The sequence below is a fragment of the Gymnogyps californianus genome, chromosome 7 (assembly GCF_018139145.2).
Source record: "Gymnogyps californianus isolate 813 chromosome 7, ASM1813914v2, whole genome shotgun sequence".
In the NCBI taxonomy this organism is placed as follows: Eukaryota; Metazoa; Chordata; class Aves; order Accipitriformes; family Cathartidae; genus Gymnogyps; species Gymnogyps californianus.
The window spans coordinates 3962165-3987865 of record NC_059477.1 but is presented as its reverse complement, the minus strand read 5'-3'; the positions used below and the strand labels follow the sequence as shown (position 1 = coordinate 3987865).

Here is a 25701-nt window from a genome sequence, read left to right as displayed (position 1 = left end):
GCTTTACAAAAAATGGAGAACAAGGAGGCATTTGCCGAAGTTTTTCTATATTGGTATTTATCATTCCCTACAGTGCATTACAAGATGTCTCACTAAAACAAGAATGTGTGTGTGGACAGGGACAGTGGGTTTTTTGTTTTGGGTTGTTTTTTGGGTTTGTTTTTTTTTTAAAGAAAGAATATTGTATGTGCTGCAGAGAAAGGCTTGACTTTTATCAGAAAAAACAACTGAAGTAAAACAGAGTAAAACAAAACAAAAAAAATCTATGCAGAGTACAAAGCAGTATTTTCATGTGGGAATGTGAAAAATTCTCTCCAAGGTCAGATACCAGAGAAGCTGCCTGGATACTATTCCATGGATCTCTGATGGGCTTTCCAGGAAGTGCAACCACACAGGTAGGTCTGTGCTGTGAAGGGAACACTGACCATCCACAGACAAGAGGGAATGCTGCCGCATTAGTCATGCACCAGCTCTTGATCAGTGATAACAAATCACATTAAAATTACTGCTATATATGGCAACCTGGCTAGATAGTCAGGACAGAGGGAGAGACAGAGGACTGCACAAACTGTACTCCATGGATATCCTCTTCTTCGCAGCCTAATATGGGCATTGCTCTAGCAATTCAGCCAAGCAAAGGCAAAGTCTAAGTATGCTTTGGGCCAAAGCTCTATCCTGACAAGGTACTCCCGTTCTAAGGTGAGCTCAGAGCAGAGAGAACAGGACTCAAAGGCTACACCTGTAGCACCCTCCAAAGATGCCAAGGGGACAAAAGTGCCCTGACAGCAAAGAGCCCTCCATTCACAGGACTGCCTTGCTGCTGAGGCATAGCTAGAGTCCCTCCAGACTACCAGAATTGTTCAGGCAGCCCGTCCCTATGTTCTCTGCTCCTTTCTCCATCTGTGCAGAAGGGTCACGTGCATGTGAAGATCCTCCAAGAAGAACTTACCGTTCTGCTCAGTACAGAAGGAGTATCTCCTGTCCTGCTCGAAGTTGGAAGTGGTGCTGCACCAGAGATGCCCATCTGTGCGGCCTTCGGTGGTGCAGGAATAGAAAGTCCTTCCATCGTAGGTGAAAGGCAGAACACAGGCTTCTCCATCAGAATTGCCACCATATGTTTGGGTCACAGCTTTGAAACAAGCAAATCACAGCATTAGACTCCGGCTTAAAACAATCCCCAAATCTTAGGGCTCTAAAACAGCAATAGCCCCTCTGGGCCAAGTCACTGGCTGCTGCAAACCCACACTGACTGCCATGGACCTGGGCCAATACACACCAACAGATGACTTAGCTCCGCAGCTGTGTCATTCTTTTACATTCTTTTCCAAACATATATTATTGCAGCCTGATTTGAATAAAGTTATTAATGCTGCTCCCCAAGGGCTCTGTTTTCCCTCAGCAGGTTATATATAACTCACTGGGAAATGTTTCTGCCCTACAGAACCAGGCTTCAAATAACCAAAACAACTATTTCTTCCCCCCTCACACCTTCCTCCAGTATGTCTTCTTCAGAAGACATTTCTGATGCAGACACAAAAGGATTCTACTTCAAAATTAAACCACAGGGCAGTCCCAAAGATCTCACTGGACTGAACAGGCACTAAACACAAACTCTTACCTATTTCCTGGCAGCTGACTCCATTGCCCAGGCAGGTACAAAGCATTTGCTGGCTGCCCTGTGTCTTAAGCCACTGCATACCCACAGAGTACACCACTCCGTTATCAGTTATGCACTGGCCATATGGCTGAGGCTGGGGCTGTTGAGGCTGGGGCTGGTATAACGCAGTCTGCACATTTGTGAAGCTAGGAGAGCCAGATCCTGCAGCAGAACATGGGAGAGAAGTGAGATGTTACATGCAAAGCTAAAGAACAGAATGCTTCAATTAAATGCTGAGATAATAAAACCTTAGGCACTCCATCAGATCGAAGGCACAACTCTCTTAGCTTCTCTAGACACATTTTAATTATTCCGCTTAGCAAACTTCAAAATTAAAAGAACAACTCCCACTTCTGCTAATGATGGCCTCTGGTTACCACCACTGCAGAGTGGCTTTAGAAAGGATTAAGAGAGTCAACTGCTTTTCACCGGAATTGTTTAGAAACAATTTTTTTGGAAAAAAATTTTTTAGTTGAAGGAAATCTAGAATAGAAAAGTCAAGATCAGTGACAAGACAATAAAAAATTACAATGGAAGTAGGGAGATAAGGCAAAAAGGAGTCATTTGAATTTTTCATTGAAAAAGAAAAATAAACTACAAATGTATTAATTTACTCTGGAATTTTTAAACTTTGAATCAAAGTTTTTGGCCCATTATCATTTGTAATAATACTGAAAGACAAAGAGGCTTGTTGTCTACATTATGGAAATTTTTGCTAATGATTCCCACAGGAATCTCCACAAATTCAGCTCTGCTGAAATAGGGGAGATAATAATGGAAACAAAATACTGGCACCCTTGAAGCTTTGTGCATTTTAAAGTTTAGACCTTCTGAGAGTTTGAAGTTAACCTGCTGGTACCGAACAGCTAAAGGTCATTTACCAAGAAAAGTTTAGTGTAGGTACTGCAGGAAAACAGAGAAATTTTACATTGCACTCACCAATAGGAAACCTAGATCCTTAAAATGGCAAAAAAGAATTTAGAAGCTGAAGACTTTAACAAACCTTGGGCAAAAAATATATACTACCTATAAACTAGGTAATATTTCATACCAAAATTACAAACTATCTAATGTACATGTATTAAATAGCATCGTATGCATTCCTTGACATTTCTGTTTTTTAAAGCTCAACCATTAGTAGCTGTATTTATCTTGTCAAAGAAACCAGATGGTCTCAGTGGAGTTTAAATTAAGGACATTTCAAGAAAGTTACCCTGAGGCGAATACATAAAGTTCAAATATTAACTTGAAGTGCCATGCTTCCAAGAGAAAGCTAGTAGATAGCTCCTGTGGATGCACAGCCCTAGATGTGATTTACAGCACTGTGATTGTGCAGGCAATCACATCTGTATGTGCAAGCCCCATTTGTGCACGGAAACAAGGTATAAATTAATCTTATCTACACATGCACAAACAAGGAGCATCTCCTGAACTCTGACGCTCTTTGTTGCTGATCTTTCCGTGACAAGACTCTTAAATACCTAAATTAGGATGGCACAATTCAACTCCAAGTCCTAGCCATTCAAAACGTGCCATTCCTTGTCCCTTCCCCTACCTTACACACTACGATGCCCCACTTACCAGTGCTAGTTGTATGCAGGGACGTGTGTCTTTCGCATTTCCATTCACCTCTGCCGTTACCAGTACAGATACACTGAAGCAAGTTTCCACGGTTATCCTTCTTGCTCCAAGTGTCTCCAATTCTGTAGGAAGTCTTGGTGTCATGGTCATTGCACCTATCTGTATAAGGAACATGACTGTTAGCTATTTCTGCACTGGATGGCTTTACCGTGCAATTTATAGTACTGAACCACCAACACCGTCAAACGAACTGATAGTTTAAAGCCTTTATTGAAAGCCCACCTCATTTTCTGCAGCCCACTGTTACAAGTCCTATATGCACTAAAACCTGCATTAAACTGCATAGGCTGACAGCATCTGAAAATCCTGATGATTTAGTCTAAGGGAAAATTCCCATTTATTTCCAGAACTGTGAGTTCACTTTGTAGCCATTGTCAAAATTAGCATCATAACATTCCCAGTGTGAACATGGTAAGCTATGTCCAAAATCAATGTGAAAAAGCACATTCTGGATTGAAAACATTCCTGCTAGTTACTTTTAAAGCTATTTTAAGCTCATTCTGTCTAGCACACACCTTTAAAGCTTAAAATTGTTTTAATGTCTTTTTTGTTGTTTTTTTTTTTTTTCCAAAAGCAGAAGTCTTTGTAGCTGGGTCATTTCATACTATACACAGGGCACAGTTCAAGTTCAGGGCTCTACGTCAGCTGGAAGAAACTAAAACCTGTTTGAGGGCAATATGTTAAATTCCATTTCTTCCAAAAGAAGTGTGCATGAAGCTCCAGTAAAGTTACTACAAGCTGCTCATGTCATACCAGGAATATTAGACTTTCTAAATCCCCCTGTTGTCTTTAATAACCCACAGCCCCTGATGAATTGAGTAAATGGGTTCAAAGGACAGCATAACAAACTACTTTTGTCTGGATGCCAGATCCACATGGATTAACTAGTTCTTCCTCCATTACAACATTTTACCTTCTCATTCAAGGGCAACCTGATACAGTGGCTCAAATATAATCATGGATCAATGAACATGGATTTATGAAGAACTGTGGAAGGACATATGCATCATGCCAGATTGCCACTGAAAGAGCACACAGGATAGAATATGAATGTGGAAAACATGTTACTAATTTGCCGTAGTTAAAATGACCAAAAATTGAGTATTTGCCAGAAGAGTGGTAAATTGGCAAAGTATTCATAATGTTATTTTGCAAATGTGAAAAAAACCTGTCTTACGGACACTCAGATTCTCAAGTTAGACAATGAAAAGCTGTGATTCTGGAAAACGCTAGCCATAAAAGATATGTAACAGCAGCACATACTGAAGTATAATGCCACTTTGTGGGCTACAGCTATCGTTTTACATACATAAATTCGAATTTCTCTGCTTGATTACACTTGAAAAACAAAATGAAAAATGAACAGGTCATTTTATTGCAATTTCCCCTATGATACAACAACGCAGACCTGAGTTATGGGAGGAAGATACTGCCAAATCATTTTTATTAGTAATAACAACTCCTCCAAAATTCACAAACAACACATTCTGGTTTATTCATTCCTATTTAACAGTTAATGATTTTTCCCCATGTGTTTTTAACAGACTTAATATTGTCAAGGCTGGTCTGATTTTTACAGCTTATTTCTTGAACAAGTCTCTCCAGATCTTCAGTTTTAATTGCAACCCTCCTTAGCGTTTCAGTTCTTTACAGGTCTGCTGTTTATATCAGCAGAAAGTCATTATCTGTGTGCCCCAAGGCAACTGAATAATTTAAAGGCTACAGAAGAGTTTCTCAAACCTTGCATAACAAAGGTGTAAGGTACAAAGTTAAATTTTCTTGAAGCAACTGGTGTAAACCATGATAGCTCCACAACGGAGCTCGCTCCTAACAAAATTGGAACAGAAGGTAGATAAACAAGCGAGATTTTGGATTTTAAAAGCCCTGTTTGCTTTGCAAATACAAATAAAATGGAATATTTACGGTAATGTCCTTCAATGATGTAAAAACTAAAAAAAGTCACCTGTGCTGGTGAAGCATGTTTACACTGAAGACAAAATGGTGGGAAAAACTAACAAGCAAGATGGGAGAGCAGACTAAACAAACCCTGTTTTAGCTAACATATATATTAAATAGTAATAAAGACAAAAAATAAGAAGACATTTTAATCTGGCAGATCCTGCTGTTGGAGCAGGTAACTGTTTCTCTTTAAAAACACCTAATTCTCCCTCAAGAGGCTACTTTAAATAACAGAAACAGAGATATTAGGCCAAACTCTCCGCCATTTTGCAGACCAAGCAATTCTCCCGACGTCCTGGGGGATGCGTGACTGTGACTCAGCTGACCTGTGGATTTCTTAAACCCTTCTCTCTAAATCAGGTTAAAACTCCAAATAATCCAGCCGCTCTGTCACCAGCACAGATCACCAGCTCTCCGGCACGTCCCCAGATCACAAATGGCAACTGGGACGTGCAAACGCTCCCCTCTCATCACCTCAGGGGGTCCGTTTCCCACCCCTTCTCAGGAGACGGCCGTCCCTCTAAAACTACTGTCACTTGCAACAGGGCAGAAAAAGGAATACCTTTTCTTTTTGACGCAGGACAGATTTGAAAAATAAGGAAGATAAATAAAACGGAGCAGCCGGCGGGTGCCAGGCCAGCACTTACTTCTGGAGGTGCAGGTGATGCGGCCGCTGCCCTCCCCCAGGCAGGTGCAGTCCACCATCATCCAGCCCTGGTAGGGCTTCTCCCAGGTCTCACCAACCACGTAGGACGTCCCAGCCGTGTTGTCGTAGCATCGCTCAGCTGTGAGAGGGAAGGGGATAAGAGTCCACCCAGGGCTATCCCACACGGGGACACCTCAGGGAAGACAAGGAGGAAGAGGCCACACACCCTGACTGAGCTGGGGGAGAAGAAGGGAGCTGCCACCTACCCACGGGCTTGCAGGTCCACTCGCCCTTCCCGTTGCCCAGGCACACGCACTCCAGCATGTAGCCGCCAGTCTCGTGGGGCCGGCGCCAGGTATCGCCGATCTTGTAGGACTGGCCACCCTCATGGCAGCGATCTGCAGCAGGAGAGAGGGGAGCTGAGGTGAGGGACCACACCAGGGACAGCATCGTGGGGACAAGGTAAAGGCCATCCGGCCAGGGGTGAAGGGGGTCAGCTGGGGTGGAGGGGGGGGGCAGTGAGGAGGAGTGGGGGAGGCCATGGCCGCCTCCTTCTCCAGACTGCAAAATGGCGCCTGTAATTTTCCATTGGTACCTGCCATTTTCTAAGCCTCCCAGGCCCTGTCCTCTCTCCTCAGCTAAACCCCTCCAGGTTTCAAACCACAGCTGAGACTTGGCTGGTGAAAGGGGAATGCCAGGACCTGAGGAGGTGCTGTTTCTCTTCAGGCCCCGCTGACAGCCTGAGGGCTGGTGAGGGAGGGTTTGCCTCCATCTTGTTCTGAGGTAGTACCGCTTGGGCCTCTCTGTGGCTGTCCGTATATAGCATGAGGGACATGGCGGCCAGGCCAGCATGTGGAGAATAAGGAGATGCTTGGTGTGACACCCCAGTGGGACACTGGTCCTCTTGGGTTTGGAAACCCTGCCCTGGAAAGGCAGATTCCCAGCCCACCAGTGCCCCACAGCCCTGAGGCAGTCCAGACCCACCACTTGGCCCAGGCTCAGGGAGGGAAACATGGTGAAGGGCAGTTTGCAAACACAGGGTCTTCTTCCAAGGAAGAGAGGAGAACCATGTATTTGGTCATTTATTAAGAGCCACTAGAATGTTTCATTGGCTTATTTATGAAAGCAAGGAATCTAAGAGTTATGAAGATTGATTCAAAGCCAGTTGCAGTCAATCAGACTCTCCAGTGAGCTCTAAACCAGGCTGATGATGAAATGAGACTGCTCTTATGTTTGCAATTTCCTTACTGACTCTTTCTTTTCTTACAAGACTTATTATCCCTGCCCAGTAAAATGCCATTAAATTCAAAAGGGCTTCAGCTCTAGTTGTTAGATTCAATGCATTATTTTTTTCCATGCTATAATGATGGCTGGCTTCTGAGTCCTCTGTGGCAATGCTACTCGGATCAGCATGTGTGTCTTAAACAAGAAACTGGATACTTTTAAGAACAAGACTTTTCTCAAAAGGTGCCTCAGGGACTTTGAAATCTCAGTCTAAAAGTCCTGACACACAGTGATCTTCATCTGTGCTCACAGAAAGTCTAATTATGAACTGAAGGGAAATTGTGAACAACTCAGTGACTCAATAAGGAAAGGATTTCCAGACAGAGATGTGAAAGGGAGCTGGGGAGAAAGGACCAAGGGAAGACTGGGAGGAACAAGAGGAAAGTATGGGTCAGGCTGGCGAAAAAGGAGCTGTAGAAACACATTGAGCTCGTGTCTGGATATCAAATCCCAGCTCCATCAGGGACAAGTGTTGGCATGACATTTTTGGAGGACAGGGGGACTGGCTCTCAGGTGGTATTTATTTTTTATTATTTATTCAGAGTAGTCCCATTAATGCTGATGGTGTTATTCTGACTCACTAGCTGCAAAGCAGACCCTCACTCTTTTTTCCAGTCAGAAAACTACTTTCATAAATGCACCTGTGAAGATGTAACACTCATATATAGTAAATGTACTAACCTGTATGGCTGGACACTAACAGTAATTTTTGGCCTTTGGTGGGGTTTTTTTTGTTTTTGTTTTTTTGTTTGGTTTTTTTTTTGTTTGTTTTTTTTTTTTTTTTTTTTACACACATAGCACTTTACCTCTTATATTTAAGAGGAATTTGGTTGTGCAAATGTATGTACATGGGGCAAGGACTTTCAATTCCAAGATTTTAACAGGCTTTGGATTAAACCCCCCCAACTCTAGCTAATGGGCATTGGGAATATTGTGTAAATTACTCTGGAAAATATGACACTAAGGAACAATAGCTGTAGTAATAGGCTCTTAGTTACATACTGGCAATGGTGCAGCTGATTCTCCCACGTCCAGCTCCAATGCAAGTACAGTCCCAGATCATGGAGTCCTTGGGGCGCTCGTAAGTCTCCCCTACTCGGTAAGTGGATCCAGTGTATTTGTCAAAGCAAGTCTCTTCAGCTGTGAGGGGAGAAAAATCAACTTCATGTAACCATGCCAGTAACATGTACAGTTAACAGAGACACACTTTCCTTGCCTCCTCACATGGATGCTCTTTTTTTCTGGGGAAAAATGCATATCAGTCTCCTCATTCTTCCTGGGATGGAAGAGCAGAGAGGAAGTTGGGTGAAATTCGCCCCCTCAAGGTCCCCATGACACTGAATAACCTCGTCTTCCCTCCCCCAGCGAGCCAAAAGTTGAGCATGGCATGTGGGCAGGCATGCCCTGAAAGGATCAATCCCAACCATCTGAAGTGCAACAGTACTGAAGACAGGAGGGAGCAAAGATCCCCTAGAAGCTGTGTGCTTTGTCATGCTAATCCTCCTCGTCCTGACTTGGCAAAAAATTGAGTATATTAATCCCAAATTCTGCAGCACTCCCACCGAAGTCAACAGCACTACTTGTGAATTGTTCACACTCGTGCATGAGTAAGTGATTACAGAATGGTTACGTCAGTGCTGCCACCAGACTGAGATCTGCAACAGAACAACTTTCTTCACTACTGGACAGATGAAGTTAACTGTGCCATAAGGGAAACTTGCTATTGGACTTCGAAACTGTAAAACTTGGGAATCCCTGCAGGGGAAGGAAAGGTAGCTTAACCCCCTTTTATGGAGGAGTAAGGGGACTGAGTACTCCTTAAAGTACTCTAGCCGTGAGGCAGGCAGCACACAAGCCTTGCAAAACAGATTGCTGGGACGCTCCCATCTGTCTTACATGAACACTATCAGCCAGGAACCAGTTTTTCTCTTTTATCTCCAGAGCAACATAAAGAAGTTATGGCAAACCAGTGGCTTCAGACCAATAAATACAGATAGTTCACATCTGATAATCTAAACTACATTGCATCCCAGAGAGACACATCTTCCAGCAGACGTTGCATTTAAAGTTCTTTCTGTTACCTAAACTTTTTCTGCAGAAGACTAAACAATCTCATTTTACACTCAATTATAGAAAGCTCACAGCATGGCCGGGGCAGGGGGTGGGGGGGGGGGTCTGTGGAAAGTTGTAAGCCGAAATATTTTTAAACAAGCTGACGACACTGCACAGCTATGAAAAGTTGGGGTGAAGCAATCAAACAGCACAGAGCCAGAGCTGCAAAGTGACTCCAGATTTGAACTTCCCCGTGCGAGTCCAGGAGTCAGTTCAGTTCATTATAAAGAAGAGGTTGGCTCCAAAATTAATGTTTAGATCCAATCCTCCAGAGAGATGAGTGATGTTTGGCTCAGGGTTCTGGTGGCAGGCCCATCGCTAATGAAAAGCATTTCTTAAAATCCCAAGCCAGATCTTCAGTATAATTGAGTGTAGATCCGTTACTGACCCTAAGTACCAAACTTCAGCTGAAAACCTGGTCTGCCAGTTACAACTTGGTACAAGGCTTAGCTTACTCGGCATCAAAAGCCATGCTGGGGTCTTGATGCAGACAAAAAAGACCACCAACTTACGTTCAGGCTTGCTTTCGCAGTTAAACCCTCTGCTTCCACCATAGCAGGTACAGACCAACGTGTTTCCCAGGTAAATGCGCTCCCACTGCTGGTTTATATGATAGTATTTTCCATTGTCATAACAGGTCTCTGGGGGGGAGAGGGGAGGGAAAGCAGCGGGAAAAGAGAAGGAAAAGTTTGGAGTTAGCAACGGCGGAGGCAGGGAGGGAAGGGGCACGGCACAGGCAAACCGCGCCCGCAGCGGGAACCGGCTGCTGCTCCGCAGCCTCGCACGTGTGCGGGTCCCGCCGAGCCCGAAGGGCAGCGAAGGGCCGAGCTGCGGAGCCCCAGGGACAGAAAAAGCCACCCGGGGGTCACCCAGCGGGGCCGGGGCTCCGGCTCCCGCCGCGCTCCGGGGGCTTGGGGCAACGCTCGCGTCCCGTCCGCGCTGCGGAGGGGCCGGGCCGAGCCCCCCGCCATGCCCTGCTCTGCCCTGCCCGCGGGACCCCATCCCGGCGCGGTACTCACGCTTGCCCTGCGCGGGGGTGCCCTGAGGTACCGAGGTGGTCTGCGCCTGCCGCCGGCTCTTGCCGCCGCCTCCGCGGCGCTGTCCGCCGCCACCCTCCGCCGCTGCAGCCCCCAGGCAGAGAGCCAGCAGCGCCAGCCGCCACACGGTGCGGCCCGGCATCACGGCACGGCACGGCACGGCACGGCACGGCACGGCACGGCACGGCACGGCACGGCACGGCACGGCACGGCACGGCACGGCACGGCACGGCACGGCACGGCACGGCACGGCACAGACAGCGGCGCCGCTCGTAGGCAGCCCGACGGACGGGACAGCGGCGCCGCCCGGGCGCTATATAGGGCGGGCGGTGCGGGGAGGGGGCGGCCGCCGCCGCCCTGGCGCCCATTGGCCTCGGCCCCGCCGGGGGCCGGGCGGGGGCCGCCACCGCCCCGCCGAGCGCAGCCGGCCCGGCCCGGCCCGGCCGCCACAAAGGGCCGAGCCGAGCTGAGCCGAGCCGAGCCGAGTCGGGGGGGCTGCGAGCGGTAGGCAAGCGCGGGGAGCCCGGCCGGGGTGGGAGGCCCGTCCCCTCAAGGAGAGCGGGCTGCAAGGCGGTCGTGCCATTTTGTGGAACATTTGGCTTAACAAAATGGCTTTTTTGGGGAGAGACAAACTTTTCTTTTTCCTTTGAGCGACGCTGCCTGTAAGCTGATGCCGCTCCATTCAGGAGAAATAATGTTCTGCTCAGGGGAGAAGGTGAGGCGTAACATATGTGTACAGGTTGGAAAAAGGAAACCCTAAGTGGTGTTTTGCCTACTGCTGGTGACTCAAGGTTAAAATCTTTCACACCTCACTTGGTAAAAACCGGTGTGGTTACATCCGTTCAAAATAAATTTAATAGCCTCTTTCTCTGTCTTTATTTTTTGCTGTCCAAAGTCAAGTCTGAGAACAAAAGAAAAGTCAAGCAATGCTAGGCTTTGAACCCCTTTTAAGTATATGGGATCTTCAGCGTGATCATCTAATGTAATCCTGCTGTATACAAATTTTGTCATCCTCTTTCACCTGTCTTTGTCCTATAGCTGTCTCTGCTGCTTTCGGGGTGGGGGGTGTGTGTGTGTGTCTCTTTTCCCTAGGCTGAAGGAATACTACAAAGCAGAGAGCATGCACTGTAATTGTGGCTCTCAAGCAGGAAGCTGCTAGTGAGCAAAGCAGAGTGTTCCCTGTTCTGGTACAGCGCCTGGACCAGCACTCAAGTTTAGATCGTATAGGAAGGTCATGTTGCTAACTGTTTTCGTGCCTCTCAGACATACTCTGTCTTGGCAAAGGGATTATTAATCTAGAAGTCTGCTGTAGTTCCTGATCAATTAAAGTACCTCTTCAGACAAACATGAGCGTGAAGTAGTCTGCAGTGTTTCCAGACATCTTAAGCTGAACATCCACGGGTCTCTGTAAGAGTTCTTCAGCAAGTTGAGCACCAAGCTCTAGTTCCACTTACTGCAAACCAATTGTATTATCTTTACTGAAATGCAAGCAGTAATATCTCACTTGGGATGAAGACTCTTTCAGTAGGCAGCGTACAGATCCAGCACATGCTTTGTTCCAGGAAAGCACGTAGTTGTGATGTCACGTGTCTGTTTTCAAAGATATTTCTATTCCTCTGTATGAGGAATGCCCACAGCTACATTAACACAAGCTTCCCTGCTGAAAACTTACTGGAAAGTGAAACCTGACCTGGCAATTGAGGTGAGCTGTGGTGAGCTAATTCCCATCTTTCCTAATTTTTATTTTTAGATCTACTGTGCTGCATTTTTTCTGAGTTACTGGACACACATTATCCCTCAAAATAATCACAGAACTAAGGTGGCCATAGCGAGGAAGAGCATTAGCTTTTGAAGCGGGACACATCATCATAAACTAGCAAATATCTGGTTCCTTAAAGCGAGAACCTGCTTTCAGAAAGCGTTCCTGCTTTTCTGAGACCTAAGATATGAAGTGTCATCCTCAAATTCCAGCTTAGAACATATCTGGAATTCTCTGAGAAAAGCAAGGTGAAAAGCACATTGTCAGAAAATGATGCTGTATGACTGTTTATAACTGGGATGTACTTTACCTAGCCGGCTCCAAAGGAAGCATTACTGAGTGGAAATCAGTGGAAAAGAAGAGTGTTCCTTCTAGGAAACACATATGTGCAATGAGGAGGCATTTTTAGGTCATTTTTCCAGTTACTGTGTATAGGTCTTGGTCAAATTTTCAGTTTCTTTTGCGCGGTACACAGCATAGCACATCTTTTGCACAGTGCTTACTTCTGCATACCCTTCCAGTGAGTGTGTGAACAGGTCCTGCTGCTGCTATGAGCTGCTAATTAAGCTCAATTGACATGGAAAAGGAAAGGGTAATGGGGAGTCTTCAAGTACAGGAGGATTATGATAAATAAAAATTACTAGGGGAAACCTGCTTAAAATATAAGAGCTAAGGACAGGTAATCCATAAGGAACAGGCTATGGTGGAATAAGCAAACATGAGGAAGCAACCAGCAGTCCTCACTGTGGAGCAAGAGCCCGTGGCTGCTAGATGCTGTGCAAACATAGCCAGAGTGCTCCAGGGAGTTTATAACCTCTGTAGGTCTAGGTACATAGTACCTACTAGCTCTCTGCAGGCATTAGAGGAGGGGAGTCCCTGCTCCCAAGAAATCAGACTTTTAGATGCATTTTCAGGACGCTGCTTTTAGTGACCCCCATTTCCAGCATGCTGCTTTTAGCAACTATTTAAAAATGGCATTAAAAAGGTTCATGTACTGGATATACTCCCCATGAAGGCTAAATTGTCGACATTGACATCATCTAGGTCTGCTTTAAGTCCAGTTCATGTGATTTTGCATTGCACTTAGGTCTTCAAGGACACTGTAAGTATTTACACAAAACTGAAAATGGAATTCAGTCTGAAAATTGAATGAGAAATACAATGTTAGCAAGTGTGTGACTGTGTCTAATGCTTTCCACAGCATTAGTTACACAATTACAGGGACAAATGTAAGATTCTTGTTTAAGAAAACATTACTGGAAGCACACAAAACAAAATGATAATTTTCAACGATGCTCAAATGAGTTTCTTGCATAGCCATCATTTATTAGCAGCCAGAAATAATCTTACGAGTCGTATTTCAACACCATTTGGAACAGCCTGGTTTCACTTCTAAAGGAATCTTTGACAGTAATTATGACACAAACATGTAGTAATTATTATATTGCATGCTGTTAGACTTTCTGAGATGTCTCTTACTTATTTCGGGAAATGGATGTAACGCCTTCGTCTGTCCTGCTGTCAGTTCGTCCCTCAAGCTAAGAGGAAATGAAAGGAAGATTCACCTGAAGTCTTTCTTAGGATGAGATCGGTTGGAATTTATAACCACCCTTCCATGGTTTTTGCATCCGAATAAGGATTAAGAATGTCCTAAACCTCTGCTTTAGCCATGGGTATTCTGATTCATGTTCTTGGTCTTTTCAAAATTTTTTTCTACTGAAATCCTAACTTTTCAACTCTTGGTTAGAGAAGGCACATGCCCTTATAAGGTTCTCCTGACTTTTGTTGCTCCATTGTATTGCTCTGCAGATAAACCTCTCCACTGGGTCGACTTGATTTCCTTTACTGCACACACTCGTCGGGGGCTACGCATATGACTGGGAGCACGATCTGTCCCTGTAACCATTCTCCTGCAAATTCCAATAGCAAAGAGGGAAGATGAATCAGTACAGAAAGGACCAAGCCAGGTCACTTGTTATTCTTTTAGCAACCTTAGAACAAAGGCCACATGGGCTTAATCATCTCCTTCTAAAATTATCATTCATAGGAACAAGAACCATAAAGACAAGAGGTCAGGATTCCTCTCCTTGACATAGGGAGACCGTTAAACGCTTCCTGCAGTTCCCAAATATTTTGCAAGAACTCCTGTTGTGACCTGAAAATTTCTGAATCATCACAATTTCAAGTCTGTGGTTTTTGTTAGGTCACAGCAAAATTCATTTCAAGGCTGCTGAGGCTCTACTGCACAGTACTTCATTCACTCCTGAGTGTCTCGTCCAGGAATCTGGAACATTGCTCTTTAAATGAAATTCATTCCTTCTGCCGGTTAACTGCAACTTCAGTGGTACGTAACTTTATGCCGGCTCTCAGTGTAGGAATGAATTTCATCGTGTATAAATGTACCGTAACAGGGCATTAATTAGATCTTTGGCACTCTCAATGGAAATTCCCTTCTCGCTCCTCCCCAGTCTTTCGTAACGAAATGTTCAGTGTCATCAATGCAGAAAAACGCATTTCCTTTCTCTAGCTGTCCCTGGATTGTGTTATTTAGTTTGGTCTACCCAAACCGTTGTAGTTTGCCAGTGATGAGAAGTTCATAGCCACAGCTCTTGTTTTGCAGTGGGGCCTGCAGTACTGTCAGCCCCAGGCGTTTAACACTCGTGAGTCACACCCTGCAAAATCAGGGGAACAGCTTTGGAGGGCAGAGGGGGAGAGATATTCATTCTTTTCCAGGTAGAGGGATTCTTTTGGGGGTTTCAGGTTGTTTGGTTGTTTGTTTTCCTGGTTCTTTAAGGAGGTGTTTATATCACATACAAAGTGATATAAGAATGGAAACTGAGATTCTGACATGCTTCCTGATGCCAGAACTTCAAGAAAAATGAGAACACTCATGAGACTCATGACAATGTGAATTGGTAGGCAAGTAGCATGGGACAGACCCTTGTTTACAGGAGAAGCTTTTGGAAGGGCAATACCAGCTTGAAAGAGCTGAAAACATGTTCTTCATTACATTTTGAGGTGTTTGGCAGAGATTTTCACAGATGCCCAAATCCTGTTCACGTTGCCCTAAATCCTCTGGAAATCCCAGCCTGATGCCCTGCCGGGAAAGTTCTGCAGCACTTCTGGGCAGCTCTGGAAGTCTGAATTGGTGTTTCAGGATGTGTCATGACCACCATTGAACGGGGCTGTGGGACCTGGCTTGGGACACCAAGCACGGTGTTGCTAGCTCTTGAACGATGTTATTTTAGGCAGAGTTGGAACTATTTTGTCTTAATGAGGGATGTTCCATCTCCCAAGTTGATGTCTGCCCTGCTCAAAGGAAATCCCCCTCTAAATGGCTGCTTGCGCCACTTATTTTCCTCCTTTCAGAGGTTAAGCAGCCCCCAAGGACCGCTGCAGAGAACAGACAAGCCTTCTCTTCCTCCAGCTCATGGCCCAGTACTCCTTGCATGGAAGGAGATGGGATCCTGCCGCTTCTCCCCAAAGCAAAGATGAGAGAGCTCCAAAAGGCCTTGAAACAGGGCTACTGGGACAAAATGCACTGGAGAGGATTGCTGCAAGGAGCCTGGGCAGCACGGGGGTTTGCATTGCTGAGCACGGGGGTGACAGGTCGCCCATCAGGAGCCAGAAACCCCCTCCACAATTAACAGAGGAGAATTAGCGATGCCTGCAATCGTGTGCAAACCTGTACACATTAAGCATGGACAAAGGAAGGAAAAAAGTTATGACAGCTGGAAAAGTGCAGTTTCTTATGACTGTTATTTTCTTTTTAATTTTTGCATTTTGGCCAAAATCCCACCCAGTGGTGGTGATGGGGGAAGGCTCCTAATTCTAGTGGCTGTTTTTATTTAGTCATTATGGGTTTCTAACAATAATTTGACTTTTGAGTAATAGAGGGGATTTTGTTTTAATGGAAGGACAACAGTTAGTTATGTCCATGTTGTTAGCATAACTTGTGTCTCCCTCAAAGCCCAGAAACAGAATTGAAACTCTCCCTTTTTCCACAGAAGTCTTAAAAGTACTAAAGCAAAGTTAAATAATGGTGATATCACCACCAGAAGCATGAGGTGAACTTGGCCACAGACCCTGGTGTTTGAGTGCAATTGCTTTTATTCTTTCCCAGTGAATATGGCAAATCACACCGAGTCTTGTTTGGTTTTAGGCAGGCCTGGTCAAAATCCAGAAATAAATGCTAGTGCTGGGTTGAGCTTGGCTTGCTCCGAGGAAGTTGAATACACTGAGCAAGCAAACAGCTATTTATTATGATGATTATGAGGGAGTGCGTAACGGGTTGAAATTGAGAGTCACAAAGGGCTGAACTGAGCCAGGAGCATCCAGAAGGAAAATATTTTGGCTCCAAGCTGGAGTTTGTCCCCTGTTTCCTTCTTACCCCTTCCACCCAGCCTTACATGGAGCCAAGGAGTGTAGATAGTTCTTTGCTGCCAATTTTGAAGGGTTTGCTTTCCACCTCCCCCCCCCCTCCTTTTACTGTTGGTAACCTGATTTTTTGGCTGCACTCTCAGAGATGAGAGAAGCTCTCACTTTCACTTGTTTTTCAGCCCTGCCCAGAAGTTCTCGTTGGCCACCTTTTATACTTTCCAGCTTCTGGGGGAGAACTTGGGTCTTCTCCCTGTCTTCATTCTCCCTTTCTTTTCCCTACTCTTCCACCCTCTCCCTTCCAATAGTCCAGGTCTCCTGGCCAGCAAAATGTTCCTTGGTATATTTTAACTTGGCTGTTTCTATGGCCCAGCAATAGTGTCACTTCTCCTGTGGGACTTTCACAACTCTTCTGTGGGTGGGAATCCAGCCCAGAGAGAGGCCCAGAATAAGGCATAAGGGCTGTTTTTGACTTATTCAAACCCTTTGTGGAAGATGAGCTTCTAGCAAGAAATTTTAGTAAAGCGAGCTGGAGTTTCATTCCGTGTCAATCAGTCAACTCATAATTAGTATGAAGTCAGGGCCTCTTACAGGTATGATTCTTACCTAGGGAGCTTTGCTAGTGGGGAGTTTTGGTCCTGTGTAGGCATAGGTATTGATAAGATTTTTTTTCCTCCCAAGTCACTTCCATTGGAAACCTCTAACTGTAGAGTCAGGCTGAGAAATGGAGCTACCTCAGTCCTGTGTCTCATTGCTTAACTGTTTCTGGTGTGGCTTTATGTTAAAATCTAGATGTGCTTTGATTAATTTTTGGTTGAAAGCTGGACCTCATGGCAAAGGACTTTCTATATTGACTCAGGGAATTTCTGCTCTGTCATTAATCCTTTGAACTAATTCCTTACTTTCAAATGTTGGTTATAGTGGGCTAGACCTTTTTTTTTTTTTTGCTGGCACTCAAAACTGATAATAGTCTGCATATGTTTTTTGATTATAGTCCTTGTTCTGGTTTTGGGGTTGCTTTGCATCTTGGACTGGCTTGGAGTTTGTATTTTCAGTCTGTACTGAACTACCTGTCCATGAAATCATACAGATTTGGAGCCAATGCTTTCCAACAGTCATCACTTACTTCTTTTGCCTTTTTGACAGTATTTGTGGAGTTTGCAGTGTTCTTCCTTCTTGAGATGATGAATTATTGTAGTAACAATAAATATACATGGTTTTCATGGGCCATTTTACATAATTCTTTCTGCCATCTATACTGATACAGTCACACCAGAGGAGTTTCTGTGTGCAAATGAAAGTTTTATCACTGATAGTATTTAGCCGTTGACATATATATGATTGGCTTAGCTAGATACGCTGCAAGAGGTTTTCCGCTGGGACGTCACAAGTGAAAAGAAGTCAGTTTGCCCAGAACAACGAGCCATGCCCATGTTCCAAGATTCCATTTTACTACTTCCAAGTGCTTACAAACTGATTTAAAGCTTCAAAGTGTTTTACAGGAAAGCTGGTGATTCAGACACATTTCTTCTCTTGCAGAATTCTCCTCTCAAGACCAGCAAGTGCCTTTGACTGGTGGGGAAGGGATGGAATCGTAATTTAACCTACACTTTCTTGTCTACACCTCTCCTGTAAAGGCATAGGAGCAGTCGCCAGGCGGGCACTTAGGCATGTAATGGATGGAAAACTAAATCCCTTACCTGATTACAATAAGGTGATTGCAGTCCAGCCTGTTGAACTGAACAATAAAATTCATGTTTTTCTTAAAAGGAGCAGGATTTGGGCCTGTTAGCAGGTTGATCTAGGGACTTTCCAAACTGGGTAACTATTAGCATTTCACTTTCATAGATATGGAAACAGAGAAAAAAAAGGAGGTTTCAAAGGAAAGAAAAGCCTAAATAGTTTCACACAGTCTGGAGAGGAAAGCTTCTCATGATGTTGTCCAGGATAGCTTATGGCAACACCAAAAAAGCTGAGCATAATTCTTAAGTGAAGTAGAAAGTTTTGCAAAGATGCATCATATCTTGTGGTCATATGCTAAAAACAAATATCCCAAAGCTCTTGATGATGCATCTGGTGTTTGTACTTATTGAATATGTCCCAAGCCAGCCATATTTATTGGAGGTACATTTTTGCTCAGCCAGGTCATGCAGAAATTAAAGCAAACGTTACCTAAATACGTATCATCAAATTGGGGTATTAATCTGGCTAGATTAGTATAAACCCACTTGCTGTCCATTCCATAGCTGAAAGATTTATAGGGGCAGGTAGAAGCTTCAGTCTGGAGATATACATTGCTTCTGCATTTGATTATACTCTCCAGATTTATACACAATGTGGAAAGAGGTCATAGCTAACTTTCCAGGAACAGCATTCATATTTTCCATAGAGTGCCTCAGTATAAAATGCAGATTACATGCACATTAAATGAAGGGAAAGTTTTTGGCAGTATGTCTCTTCAATTAATTTATAATCAGAAATGTCATGTGTAATATTGAAAATAAGTGCTACACATGGCATTTATCTCCTGACTGACACTTCCTTCTCACTGTTTTCAGGTTCTGTTTCAATGGTGTGCAGGGACATGGAAATGGGAGGCTATAAAGGGCCTGTATAAGTCTCCTGTCTTTAGAGAATATTTTGCTGAAACATAGCTTCTAAAAATTACCCTTTTTTCCTCTGGCAAATAAAACAGCCTGAGACGTTTCTTATATGGAATGTCTTGAAGGAGAAAACAAAAAGGGGAAGAGAGAAACATAGCTTTGATAGGATTTTTTTATAGTAGATGGAGCATCTGTGCATGGGAAAGAAATATTTAAGACAACAAAATTCTAAGGATCACAGGAAAATCAGTGGTATTTTACCAATGTTTTTGTAAGGTGATTCTATGGTAGAGCTTTGGGCTCTGGAGTACTGGTGTTTAAGCACCTCTGAAATGCCTGGGGCGCAGATTGACATACGGACATCTACCTCCCATGTGTTTGAGACCTAAGATTGTTTGACAGGCCGGGTCCAACAGACTTGTGAGCCTAAGTCTCATTGAAAGACAGTACAATTTAGGTTTCTTAGTATCTGAGTCTATATAGACATGCCATTTAGGCCCCTGGCTCCCGTAGGCACGTAGTATCTGGTAGAAATATTGCCAAGGAGAAGGTAGGTCAGCTGGGGGAAGCAGCATTAGGCTAGAGGCAACCCAGTGCACTGAATTCGTTGCTGTTGTTGGCTCGCAGTTTAGAGATCTGTGAGGGACTTTTTGTAGCTGAAAGGCTCAGATCCTGACCCTGCAAAGATTAATTAAAGTGTCTAGCTTTACCTGTTGCAGTAATTCTGCTATTTGATTTACCTTGGCTGTCACCTGAATAAAGCTAGGCATGTGCTTTGTCTCTCCGGAGCCCGCTCCTCGCACCTCTGTGAGCAGCATTTAAATACATCAGTATCCTCAGCCTTGCCACTGGGAAAGTGTGTATGAATAAGCTGCATGACAGGGTCATAAATTACATGGAGAGCAGAACAAATCTTGGCAGCAGATCATAGCTGCTGGAGAGATGAGAGCTATGGCAGACACATGAGGAGAAAAGGAAAGGAAGACTAATATTTAAGAGGAAGGCAGAAATTTTACTACTAGACTCTATTCCACTGAAATGAGACCATTTCTGACCTTGGTTTCTTTGGGAGCAGGCTTGGTCTCCTAATTTCTGTTTAATGTTTTTCTTTTTGTCTAACCTCTCAGGGAAGGATTGATGCTTTAAGACCATTAGAAATTCTGCCTTCTTTATAGAAAAGCCAAAATCAAAACCATAAAGTGCAACTGATTTTTAAGCAGGCCAGAGCAATCCCACAGAAGCAAATATACTGTGCACGCCTATCTCTAAATCCACGAACTGCAGCTATATCCTTAAATTTGTGTGTCAGCCTTCATGGGATATGGGCCTAAATATTCTTTCCACATCCAGTGTCCATCACAAAGTCTAAACACCGTTACTGTGGAAAATTCATTTTTTTCTTTGAAGTTTCATAACCTTTTAACATTCTTATAAATGTGTTTGAAAACTGTAGTGTGACTTTAAGACATGCTTGGAAAACCTTCAAACAATTACAAATATGCACACAAAAAAATCTGTGCTTAGATGAGGTAATCCACAAGAGGGTTTCCAGTTGGCCTTTTGAAAACCAACTATTTTATATATAAATGTCAACGTTAATTAAAAATCAACACAAAACAGGAAGTAAAAAACCATAATGCTGTATTGGTTATGATCTGAATATACTGATTAAGTCCTACCCCATTACTAAGAGTTTATTCCTGTTCTTGGAGGCAGTCAAGTTTTTTAAAAGAAAGAAACAAATATGCACCCACTGGTGGATGCAGCCCATCGGATGATTTCATATTGAAACGAACACGTGGAGAACAATTTTCAAAGACATTGTGGGTCCTTGCATGATGCCTGATTAATAATGAAAATGGAGTGTCCTAATCCTTTTGGCATCTGTAAAAATCCCTCCCACGATTTAAGCATATTGGCCAAAGTCCCCTCCCTGGAGAGCTGCTGTTGTCTGCGTAGGCTTATACCATGAATCAGTGAGACCTCATGAGTTAATATTTGTGTGCTTATGCTCTTAGCTGACTTTTATGAGTGGCACTAAATGGCTTTTTAAATCCGGTCCTCAGATACACAAAATGTGCCTTCCAACACTGCTGCTTATATCCAAGCTGCTGGAGGGAATAGGAAATGGCCTGAGCTCAATCCATCCTCAAGACAATCTTAAAATGATTCATTTGCGGTTGTCCTCGAGTGCCACACAGCAGGTTTCACTACTACTGTGTTTTTCCAGAAATCTGCTTATTTATTACTGCTACATACATTACTGCATTTTTTTTAGGGATGGAAGAATATGCCAGTGCATTCAGGGCACACTTCACTACCTCGCTAGTGGGGCACACACTTGAAAAACTTCCCAAATCATAGCAATTTAAATCAGAAATCATATGCAGATAAAATTAATTTCAAAAACATGCCCCATAGTGTGTCCAGTGCTATGTGCACCATTTCTTTTATGAATGCACAGGGACACTGCAAACATGCCTCAGCTAAGGGTGACTGCTTACATCTTTAAGTCCTGCTAGGTCAAATTCTCTCCTAAATGGTAGACAGAACATAAAGAAAGTGGTGAACTAAGCTCACCTCCTTCCCCAGATACATTATCCGTCCGGAGGACAGGATGGGGTCAAACTAGTGTGTTCACACTTGGAAGTGGTGGGGGTGTGTTAGGTAAATGGGAGCTCCAGGGTAGGAAGCTGGCTGGCAGAACGAGGTTCCCCAGGAACGGAGGGGGTGCTCAGGGTTCCCTCATGGGTGCTGCAGTAAACGTTACCGAAGTTTGCGTTGCCTGCCATGTGAGGTTTAGAAAGTGGAAAAGAGACTGGTACCTCTCAAACAAGCTAGTTTGCATGATGCTCATAACTGATTAGTGTCTTTTTATCCTTTCTTCTACTATGGGGTTTAAGGCAAGGAGGAGCTTTGTAAACTGCCAATCCACACATTTCCCTGATGAGAAAAGTTTCCAAGTATGAGAAGGAGAGATTTAGACCTGCTGTAGGCTGCTGTAATGAATGTGACTTTCCTCATGTTGCTTTCTTGCCCATTTGATCTGACATGCTGCCTGGACTAGTGACCACAGGCGGATAGAGTAGGGCTGGGAAAGCGGCCCTGTGTACCTCCTGCCCCATAAAAATTATCCACTAGATCTCTGAGGATCCTTTTTAGCACTTGTGTGTGAATGCAGTCAGCCATACCAGCTGATCAGCATCTAACCCTCCTGCTATGCTGCTGATGTCATTGCCAGTGCAAGTTATGTCATATTGTATGTGACTATGGGCTGCCATTATGTAGTTCCTAGACAAGCGTGTTCTTGTTTGCATATATAATTCCAGTGAGTTATGTGTTTAAAAAGTAGATTCGTCTCCAGGGAAAGTAACAGTTTCTGGCATTCAAATGCCACACTAGATATCAGTCACTGATTTGTTTTGCCTCATTGGAAGAAGAGACTTCATTTCTAAAACCGAAGTTTTGATGTTGATTTTAAATCCAAGCATAGCTTCAGGGTGTTTTGATCTGGGACTTTTAAATTTAGATTCATATTCAAATTTACATTCACATGTCTACTAGATATTCATGTTGTATAAATTCTGTATAAATGAACAAATTATATAATGTTCATTGGGTGGGAACTAGAAGACATCACCTTGTTAAACTGATGCTGGAAGAGTCAACAACAGGGATAGCATCACAAGCATCACCTGTGAGCGATGACTTCCCAAAAGTAAAGTTTTTTTGTAGCGAAAAGGCTCAGCAAATGCCCATAACTGCCTGGAAATTACTAGAAATCAGTCTTCAGTCTTTCCCACTGTAAGGGAATCTGAGCAAGGCTGCAAGCAACTGCCGAATCCTGCAAAGAAGAAAGGAAACTTTTCACCTGTCACCATTTGCAAGTTGCCGGAGGCAACGAAAGTATAAATACAATAACTCACTGCAGTAGCAATAGCTTTGCAGCGAACTGCACAGTCACCCTAAACCCCCATGTTATATTATAAGGGTATGCTGAGCATGATGAATGCTTCTGGTTTAAAATATTCCAGAGAGAACATTTTTTATCTCTCTCCTCTTCCAGACTTCTACCAACTGTGTTTGCATCTAATAAAATCCAGATGCTTCTTGAAATAAAATTGCTGCTATATTGGATTGCAAAACTTCTTTTAAAATTAAGGTTGTGACATTTTTAGCGAATGTTCCCTTTTGCTGCAGTGGACTCAGAGCAGGAAGCAGTAGAATTTATGACAGTGAAACACAGACAGAAGGTGTTTATTCTTATCTGCTAACAGCGGTATTATTGCTCTGTGGTGCTCTGGTGGACAGTTTCTAACATGGCTTGTGTCTAATATTTGTAGACAGTTAGATCTTGGAAAAATTATTTCCTGAGAACAAGTCTGACTTCTGCTAACATAGCGTATACGTCCCTATATGCAGCTACCTGACATCTGAAAAATACTACAGGTTGTCAAGATGACCTGAGGAATTAAAATAACAGTATACACATGGAAATTTGGAGGCATACTTCCAAAGGAAGACGTTTTTGGATGCTATGGCAAGGAAGGCTATGAGGCATCGTTGTGATGGTTTGCGACACATTATGGCAGAGGACCAAGCTAGACAAAAAGTGAATTTATAGTGGGTCTATTATGACTACAGTAATAACCATCTTTTATGCTGGTATCACAGCCTGTTTTCATTTTGTTTAAAAGACCAAAGGCCTTTATGTGCAAACCTTGGCTTGCACATATCTGTCTTAAATCATCTCCACTATCACTACGGTAGAATACCTTGACTCCTTGTGTATTTTGTATTGTCAGTCATCCCTGTGCACAAATACCTCTTCCAGGACTCCTCCCTTAACCACATCTCTGGTGCACACAGATTGTCCGCAACTCGACAGCAATATTAAGAAATATGTTTCATTTTTTTACAGAACTGAAATATTCTGATTGCAAGAACTGGTCCCCCTGTGTTCAAAAGGAATTCACATGTGGCCAGATGCTTCTGAAAGCCTGTTTCCCTTTCTGAAACAAATGCATCTCAAATAATCACTGACTGCTTTTCCCTAGGGTGCTAGGTTTTCAGGTCAGGTGCTACATGGAATAGCATGATGCTAACTACGCTCTTTTTTTATCCTCAAATTCTTTTCAAGTCAGAAAACTTTGGGAGCCCTCCCCTTTGAAACACTGAAAGTCTACAGGGAGAAAATCAGTTTTCAAGTTCATCTTTGTAGGGAAAAAAGTCTTTATTTTGAACAAACTAAATGTATCGTTTATGTAAAGAAAAAAGTCAGAGAAATGTTTCAACTTAAATGTCATGGCAGATTCTAATAATAAATGAAAAAATAAACCAGTTTGGTGTCCATGAAAGCTTCTGGTTATCCTGATACTGACTTGAAAAGATGTTAATGCAAGGATTGTTTCCTGCAAAGTATATTAAAGGGCCATAAAACCAGCTGTCTGTTTTGGATGTTGTAAGTGGAAATGACATAAGGTAAAATAAAAAGATGGAGATCTCCACTCTGCACATCCTAATGTCAACCACTTAGTCTGCTAATGTGTCCATGTGTATGCAAATGCATGCTAGTTTGTTTTGAAGGTATTACTGTACAGAAGATAAAGAACATTCAGTGTCTCTAGTGTATCTAGACTTATAAAAAACTTACCCAGAGAACAAACACAGAAGGTGAATTGAGTCTTCAGAATAGCTCACTGCATTTCCAAAAAAAATATACTGTTTTTTAAGAACTGTCATTTCTGTCTCCAGTTAAACATATACTGGGCTTCACTGGTGAAACGCAGGCGTGTATAGGTGGACAAGAGTCACAGCTTGTATTTCATACCAGCCATGTATATTGGCGAACTGTGTCTGAGAAGTACAGCCGACCTGCAACGTGATGGACGTAGGCACTTTGCAAGGCTGTAGCAGAGAAAACTTAAGCCCACGAATTTCACTGGTTATTGTCCTTCTACTTCACATTGAAGATGTTAGGATTCAAAGTTTGAGATCTGGGCTACTTTCAAGTCTGCGGCAGAACTCCATCAGTTCTAAGAAGTTCAAGACTTCAGCTATTAATCATCTTGACTGCAGAGAGGAATTGGATGTAGACTTATTTACTGCAGGCACTTGTAATCGTTGGAAAGTAAGGTTACAGGACTCAAAAGATCGCATGCTCCAGTCCTGGGCTTGAATATACCAGAGATGTAGAATATTCCAGCAGATGTTGGCTTGACCTTGACTCTAGCCCCTCCTGTGAAGGAGATTGCGTCAATAATCCTTCTCAGGGATGCACCTTCCTGGTTCAGAAAGTTTTTCTTAAGCCACCAGAGCTGAAAATGATACTAAATTATTCTCCTTATTGATGTTCCCCAGCGGTCTTGGAGAGTGACTAACCTCGATTTTCTTAAACATGTCTGTGTACACGCTTTAGGGCACTGGCTTGGTGACTCCCTCCCTCCCTCCCTCCCTCCCTCCCTCCCTCCCTCCCTTCCTCCCTTCCTCCCTCCTCCCTCCTTCCTTCCTTCCTTCCTTCCTTCCTTCCTTCCTTCTTTCCTTCTTTCCTTCTTTCCTTCTTTCCTTCTTTCCTTCTTTCCTTCTTTCCTTCTTTCCTTCTTTCTTTCCCTAGATAAAGCCCACTT

The 25701-nt window shown here is 43.6% G+C and overlaps 1 protein-coding gene across 4 annotated transcripts in view; it reads right to left on the bottom strand.

The window, feature by feature from the left end:
- FN1 (fibronectin 1) overlaps positions 1-10520 on the bottom strand; it is a 54588-nt gene extending 44068 nt beyond the window's left edge. For 2 of the 4 annotated variants that reach the window (XM_050900255.1, XM_050900256.1), the window contains exons 1-8: positions 10319-10520; positions 9812-9940; positions 8190-8327; positions 6170-6301; positions 5905-6042; positions 3239-3397; positions 1619-1819; positions 950-1129 (exon numbers count right to left, since the gene is read on the bottom strand). In XM_050900255.1, coding sequence (XP_050756212.1) covers positions 950-1129; positions 1619-1819; positions 3239-3397; positions 5905-6042; positions 6170-6301; positions 8190-8327; positions 9812-9940; positions 10319-10478 — 1237 coding nt within the window. In that variant the 5' untranslated portion in view covers positions 10479-10520. The remainder of the gene's footprint in view (positions 1-949; positions 1130-1618; positions 1820-3238; positions 3398-5904; positions 6043-6169; positions 6302-8189; positions 8328-9811; positions 9941-10318) is intronic. The other 2 variants (XM_050900257.1, XM_050900258.1) reach the window with 1 other exon arrangement.
- Positions 10521-25701: the final 15181 nt, after the last annotated feature.